Genomic DNA, 8029 nt, shown 5'->3' on the forward strand with positions numbered 1-8029 from the left:
ATCGACAACTTGATAAATATTAACTCAGCTTGACTTGCCAAACGTCTAAATTGATTGTACCTTGAAAAATATTAACTCAACTCAGCATGCCAAATACTTAAAGTGATCTATAATTTTATAAATATAACTCAACTCAGCATGCCAAATGCCTAAATGATTGACACCTCAATGAAGTTGTTATTTACATCTATGTAATAATTTTTTATTATTATCTGTCCACCTGGAGGTACTTATAAACAGTATACCGTATACTGAAGGGCAAATACCTAAAGTGATCCACGCTTTGATATTTTTTAAATCAAATTGACACGGCAAGTGCTTAGTGTTTAACAACTTGAGAAATATTAACTCAATTTGGCATGCTAAGTGCTTAAAGTTATTGTTACCTTGAAAAATATTAACTCAACTCGGCATGCTAAATGCTTAAAGTGATCAACACCTCAACAAACTTGATATTGTCATCTGCGTAATGGAGATTATTATCTGCCCACCTGGAAGTACTCATAAACTGCTTATGTTGAGGGGCAATAAAGCTGAGCTCAAGATGTTGGGGCCGGCCTTAAGTATAGAAAAAGAGAAATAATATATGTTTTTTTTTCTCTTTCCTGATATACCAATTTACACTTTCCATTAAAATAGGTGGCACATTTAATATCTATAATGAAGGTCCTTCATGAACATCCAACAAAATTCTTAAATTTCTTAATATGCTTTTCACCTAAAAAGTTGACATAACATAACAAATCTTCCTAAACATATGAAACAGTATGGTATGTATTAGAATAAGAAATTGCTAAATTAAACTGATTCATGTTAACAGATGGGGTTGAAGGTCGCCTGCTACGAGTACTACTAGGCCATCATGAAAGAACATTTTCAAAATGGTGGTGGGGGAGTGGCGGCCTAGTGGTTAGGGCATAGAGCTTGGAATCCTGAGGTTTTGAGTTCGAGCCCCACTCCCACAGACTGGCACTCTGGGTCTCTGAGCAAAGTTCCCACACTGTTCTTCAGGCATCGCACAACGGCAGGCCATGGCCATTGAGATTGGTTAAATGTTGAGAGTTCATTTCATTGCTCTTTACCTCTGACAGTGTAATGACAATAAAAAAATCTGGAAAAAAATATTGTATTATTAATAAAAAATCTATCAAGTCGGAAATATTCAACTTAAAAGGCTTTATATATTTTAAATATAACATTTCCTCATATTAATCAGCTATTGCCACTGAGCCAGAAACTGCCTTCTCTGCAGGACACATGCTCCCCTCTTAATTGAGCTCCTGGAACTTTCCCAAAGGACCTTTGTTTGTTTAACGTCTTTTTTTTCTTTCTTCTTTTTGGAAATATGGAAAGTAGAGTTCTGAGAATAGTCTCATTTGGGCTGATCTAGCTGTTACCAAGAAAGCTTATGATGCACAGATGTTTGTCCTTGCCAAAGCTTAAGGAGCCCTCTAGGGGGGTGGGAAGTCTCTAAAGGTTGGTTAAATTCCTATTAGGATTCTAAGCAGGACTTTGTTTTATTATGTCTTATGTTGAAGTAGCAAATAATCCATAGTAAACATGGAATTGGTCACTAGTATTATCATTTATATTAACATGAATAATATGAGGTAACAAAAATTATGTCCACTTTTTTAATAGAAAATCGGTAACTGATTTATTCTAAATTTAACCACTGAGGTTTAAAGATGGTTATTTCTATGTCATTCATCAGATTTGTTTTAGGTTGTAACAAAATTGTTGCTGCTGCAGAGTGGACACTCTGCTATGATGCGTCCAGTTCTTCTGAAAATAGTTAAAAAGGAGGAAACATACAGTAGGGTGGATGTTTGTGTTTTTCGACATATTTTAAGGTGTGGCAGGTATCTCAAATTATACGACGGAGAATTAGGGCCAGGCTAGAGATTTTTTTTTCTTTCTATTTCGACGTAAAATTACAAGAAAAAAGTCGTAAAATTGCAAGCATAAAGTCGTAAAATTACGAGAATAAAGTCATAATATTAAGAAAATAAAGTCCTAAAATTAAGAGAAACAAGTTACATTTTATGACAACTCTTGTTGTTGTATGATGACTTCATTCTCGTAATATTACAACTTTATTCTCGTAATATTACGACTTTATTCTCATAATGTTACGACTTTATTCTCGTAATATTACAACTCTATTCTCCTAATGTCACGACTTTATTCTCGTAATGTTATGACTCTATTCTCGTAATGTTATGACTTTATTCTCGTAATGTTGACTTTATCCTCATAATATTACAACTTTATTCTCCTAATTGTACAGCTCTATTCTCGTAATGTTATGACTTTATTCTCGTAATATTACAACTCTATTCTCCTAATGTTACGACTTTATCCTCGTAATATTACAACTCTATTCTCGTAATGTTACGACTTAATTCTCGTAATATTACAATTTTATTTTCGTAAAGTTACGACTTTATTCTCAAAATAAAATAAAAAAAATCCCTAGCCTGGCTCTACTGCTCCGTCGTACAAATTACAAAAGGTTTAATAATTAAAAAAATAAAGCAATGACGAACTACAGAGACGAAACAAGGCGCTTCGGTGATAACCGCTAAGCTAACCAGAATGCAAAAAGCTCCCATACTTTTTTCTCTTTGTTTAAACCTTCAAATACCATTGAATCCAAAGATTCAATTGTATTGACATGTGAGAATATTTACAATCTAAAGAGTAAAGAGAAAGGTTACTAAGAGCCTACGATGCTAACATTGGGTAACTGTTCTATTTGCTTAATAAAGTTGTTAAATAAAGATTTGAAAAATATCAGCAACCTGCTTTGCTTGACTACGGTAGGAAAGTGAGCATTATGACTTTTCAGACCAATTTATATAGCAATTAAGCTAACCCATTAACAGTCAACCTCTAATTGGCCTTAGCAGTCAGCTCTAGCATCTCTGTAGTGTTTATTCTGTTAATGTAGGCATGAAAAAATGGTTCTGAGGCTTTAACAATATTAATAATATAAATATAATTCAGCACCTATCAGGAAACATTGTTGACTTTTATTTCTCTTCAAGAATTTCTCTTTTGTTTTTTGTGTGTTTATATAATCTACTTTTCTTCAATTTTACTAGTATTTGAAATTATCTCTTCACATCCAGTGCAGGCCTTTTAATTTATTTATTCTATATGTTGCCATATCAATAAATTCCTTTGTTTTTAGTTTAATAGTTTATTCTTGTAATATTTTCTTTTTACATTTGGATCTATTTCTATTATCTATTATTCTATTTCTATATCTTGCCCTCTTGTTTTAATGGGTTCTTTCTGTGTATGTTTAGCTCCAGTCCTATTAATTAAGCACCACCCCTTAGTCTTCCTACTTTCATCCTGCCTCAGCTGTTCCACCTTGTCCACTGGTTAACTCAACTACTGTTAGTGTCATTCTCCACTCTTCCCTCAGTAAAGAGGCTCCCTGGTTATCATTGCTCACTGTTGGATTCTTCCATTCTGCTGTCTTTCCCGTACTGATTTCACTACTTTTTACTTTGCTAATGCCCAATTTGCTCAGCTCAGATTAGCCTGAAAGTTCTCCTTATTTTATACAACACAATATCATAACAAACAAATAAAAAAAGTACATTATATCTAATCATTTATGAAAAAACAAACTAGATTGAAAATGTGTACTTGCTGCAGATATTCATATTTGTGTAACAACATCTCAACACGAGAACCCAACAATTATATGGAGTGTATTTTATTCCATTACTGTTTTAATCAAAGAACAAATTTTTTAATTAAGATTTTTTCTTTTAAAGGGTATTCAATTTTTTTTTACTTAATCGACTTTGATGTTTCCTCTAATCTACTTTTTTCTAATTTTATTTTAATTCTTTTTATTAAAGATTTTATATTGTTAAATATTATTCTTCAAACTTCTCTTTTCCAGATTATATTTTACAGAGAAGATTCTCTTCACTTCTAGTGACAGTTTTCCTCTGGAGTGAAGAAGCAAGTGGTCTGAATGGATGTAAACAACATTTTATTGGTAAAGAGAGAGTTTTTGCAATGGTCTCAAAGTGAAGAGAATGCAATTTGAAAAGAATGTAATCAATCTGATAAAGAGAAATTTGAAATGATAAAATATAAATATAAATTCTCAAAAATGTAATTTAAAAATATATATATATTTTTGTAAAACCATTACATGTTTTAAAAGTTAAAACATAATAAATTCAAATTTTTGAATAAAAAAAATGTAAAGCTTCATTTCTGGAATGTAGATTGAAAAGTTAATAACAATAATGGCACAAAGTTTACTCCATACTTTTGCATCAGACCATCTCTCAGATTTCTTTGTTTGATTTCAGTGCAGTATGTTGTGTTTTTGTTGTTTTTACTTTTTATTGCAGTTACACATAGACACCCATGCTGACATTTTAAAAGTCAGATTTTAAAGAAAGTCATGACTAACAAAAATCCATAACAGAAGAAGTTCTGGATTTTTAAATACTTTTATGACTAAACATTATTTGTTTGACTCCCTGTGGTTATGAAGATGCATTTTTTATTTTATTTTTTTTTAAGAAGAGTAAACAAAAACAAAGGGGATTTGGGGGGGTTACTTACCGGGATCTTGTCCTCACTCGGGGAGACCTGCATGCTGTTGCGCTTCAAACACACGCAGAGTGGGAAAAAGATGAGGAAAAGCAAGAAAAAAAGATTGAAAGTTGTGGTGTTTTGCAGAAAAACGCTGCAGGGTTATTCATCCCCACCAGCTTCCCCATCATCCCCATTAAAAAGCAAAGCTGGCTCCAGTTAGTCCTCCGTCCAACACTTCATTTCTGCTCTCTGTCAGGTACTGGGAGTCTGATCTCATGCTGCTCCTCTACCCAAATGGGTGATGTGGAGGCAGCCTGCGCACCGACGGAGCTCTGCGCTGCAAAAAAAAAAAGCCTTGCCTCAATCTGTCGAGTTACTTTCACATTTAGGGAACCGATTCCAAATATTTCTTTTTTTTAAATCATGAAAAAAATACAAATTAGAGGATATAACGCTGGGATTAGCATGCATACATATGATGCTCGCTTTTTAAAAGGAGGAAGAGGTGGATGTTTTTTGCAGCGTGCAGAAATGCCTGCTCTCACCGCTCCGTGATGTAATTGGCTGTGATACCCGTGTTTTCCCAGCAAAGCTCACTAAAGCGGAAAAATGGCAATACTTTAAATGCAATTATTATCTAAATCCCTGTTTTTTTCACCAGGTCAGGTCTGTTGTAGTATGGAAGAGGATTAGGGCCACTGAAAAAAAATAAAACAAGTTAAATGAATTTTAATTGTATTTCAGTATAATATGAGAAAAAAGTCAGAATTCTTAGACTTTGACAGATTTATTTTGTCATTTTGTATACAAAAGTATAAACAAAAAGAAATTTTGTTAAGAAATGCTCTCTAGGCAATGTGTGCAGTCTTGAAAACAGTTTAAAAAATACATAAAAACGGTAATACAAACATATTACTGTATATTTACAGTTCTAACTGTTGCACCGATACCGATACCAGTATCGGACGGGGCCCCGATACAGCCCTAAAATGGTGGTATCGGTATCGGCCGATACTGCACAGCCAGGTATCGGGTTTCGGGGCCAAAAAATGGCATCGGCGCAACACTAGTTCTAACATTTCAGTTTTTTATAATAAAATATACTAAAAATATAATAAAATACAATAAAATACCCCACTTTACATAACATTCAGCATGAATGTTATTTTAATGTTATATGTATGGTAAATATTAATCTCAGAATTCTGACCTTAATCTCAGAATTCTGACTTTTTTCACAGAATTCTGACTTTTTCCACAGAATTCTGAATTTTTTCTAAAAATTCAGACTTTTTTCTAAAAATTCAGAATTTTTTTTCAACATTCTGACTTTTTTCTCAACATTCTGACTTACCAGTAAGTCTCAGAATTCTGACTTTAAACTCAAAATTCTGACTTTTTTCTTTAAATTCTGACTTGTTTCTTTAAATTCTGACTTTTTTTTCTCAACATTCTGACTTTAGTCTCAGAATTCTGGCTGAATTCTGACTAATCTCAAAGTTAGCATCAAGCCGTAGCCATGTCTGTTTTAGAGACTAAACTAGCTCTCTTGTTTTAATCACCTTCTTCTTTTCCATTAAGGAAATGGCAGCACCAACGACCCCTTGGGCACGTAAAGTTACCTAATTCCATCATTTTCAAAAGAAAAAGTCAGAATTCTGACTTTTCCCCCCCATATTAAACTAAAATAATATTTATAAATCAGTTAACTTCATTTTTTCATTGGCCCTAATCCTCTTTCATACAGAAAGAGTGACTGAAAAAAGTTCTTCACAGTGTTATTGTTGTCAAAAGTGTGTTTTATAGTGTACAGATATACCCCTTTATTCTGATACCCCTGAAATGCAATAAACAAAATCTAATGAGAAGGCGCCAGTCAGCTTAAATCCAACAACCTCACATAACTCACAAAACTGAACATTGACCAATTATTCAAATACCAAGAGAAGGCCGTTTACCTTAACCCCTTAAGCCAGGCGGGCCCGGTACAGGGTCCAACTGACACCTATACTGTCAAAATTTGGTTGAAGGTTTTTGTGAGGACCCAAATGCAGAGGCTGAGAGGAAGGGGTGAGTTCTTTAAAGATTTAATTGGATAACACAGGTAGCAAAAACAGGAATCCAGAAATCCAACATAAAAATTAAACACAAACCAGAACCATAGAGACATCATGGGGAAACAATCACAAGGAGCCAGGGTGAGACAAAGTAAGATGATGAACCAGCACTGAGAGACTGCAGAGGGAGTGTATTTATGGCTGACTGAACAAAGACAGGACTAACGAGCTGATAAGGAGCAGGTGTTAGTAGAGCTGGCGAGGAACCCAAAGGAAAAGAAAACACAAGGGGGCAACAGACGACAAGCAATGAAAAACCTAAGAAACTTAAATAAATTCAGAATACACCAATAAAGCTAGAAAACAAAAAAACACCTAGATAAACTTGAAACTGAAAACGTAAGAGAAAACCAACAGAACCAAGACCGTTATGGCTACACATGTTTATCTACTTATAGAAATGGCAAAAAACACAGTCACATGGTGTTTCATCCACATGCCTTTCAAATGGGGCTTTATAATTTCTAAAACATGTTTTTAAAAGAACTTTTTCAGAAATACTTTTTGTTTTATAGCTGTGTAAACAAATAAAATGAGATTTAAAATTCCACCTGGCATATGTGACTCTGCGGGAATAATGCAACAGCAGGTATTCATTTTTAGCCACACCCCCTAATGACCAGGATCATTGGAAACTAGAGGCTCAGACCTTTCCAACGACGCATTGGAGATAATTATGCAACCATTTCAGGTGATGTAACCGGCATGAGTTACATAAGCTTGCCCTGTTATCTTATTTTATTAAGTTTAATGATATTAGTGTTAAATTTCAATGAAACAATGGCTAAATCGTAGGAGCAAAGGCTTTGTCTTATACAGCAGGTCTCCAATAACGTAAATCAGCATATTTGTCTGACCAGATTCCCTTTAAAGAGCAGAAAAATGCCCTTTTGCACTTTTGGCATTGTGCGAAAATCCCATTTTCGCCTAGCACACTGCCCAATGAAAACCATTGTAGAACAAACACGCTTCAACTTATTCAGTCCAAATTTGCTTGACTTATATTCAAGATGTTGATCTGTAAAGTGTGAGGGTTCATCCACAGTGTTTTGCAGTTTTTATTTTCTGGAAAGAAATTTGGTGAGGCTAAATATTTTTCATTTTGTCTTTGTTTAATCACCCATAAATCAGACATGGTGACATTTAAAATAGCGGTTCCACCTGAAAAATATTCCTCAATACCTTTCTGTCAAACAAATACAAACAATTGTATTTCCAATAAATAGTTTGGGAGCTGTACTTTCTTCAATCCACATATCTAATTTCAGGCAACATTTGCTCCTAAGACCCTCAGGGCTCAAGGGGCTAAGCTGACCAGGAGGACATTGACACTA

At 34.1% G+C, this 8029-nt stretch overlaps 1 protein-coding gene across 4 annotated transcripts in view; it reads right to left on the reverse strand.

Annotated features, from left to right (window-relative positions):
- Window positions 1–4856, reverse strand: part of LOC107087059 (anoctamin-2-like) — a 109046-nt gene extending 104190 nt beyond the window's left edge. For all 4 annotated transcript variants that reach the window (XM_015378411.1, XM_015378409.1, XM_015378410.1 and 1 more), the window contains exon 1: window positions 4606–4856. In XM_015378411.1, coding sequence (XP_015233897.1) covers window positions 4606–4638 — 33 coding nt within the window. In that variant the 5' untranslated portion in view covers window positions 4639–4856. The remainder of the gene's footprint in view (window positions 1–4605) is intronic.
- Between the last annotated feature and the right edge of the window lie 3173 nt (window positions 4857–8029).

The sequence above is a fragment of the Cyprinodon variegatus genome, unplaced genomic scaffold (genome assembly GCF_000732505.1).
Source record: "Cyprinodon variegatus isolate N-32 unplaced genomic scaffold, C_variegatus-1.0 Scaffold172, whole genome shotgun sequence".
Taxonomy (NCBI): domain Eukaryota; kingdom Metazoa; phylum Chordata; class Actinopteri; order Cyprinodontiformes; family Cyprinodontidae; genus Cyprinodon; species Cyprinodon variegatus.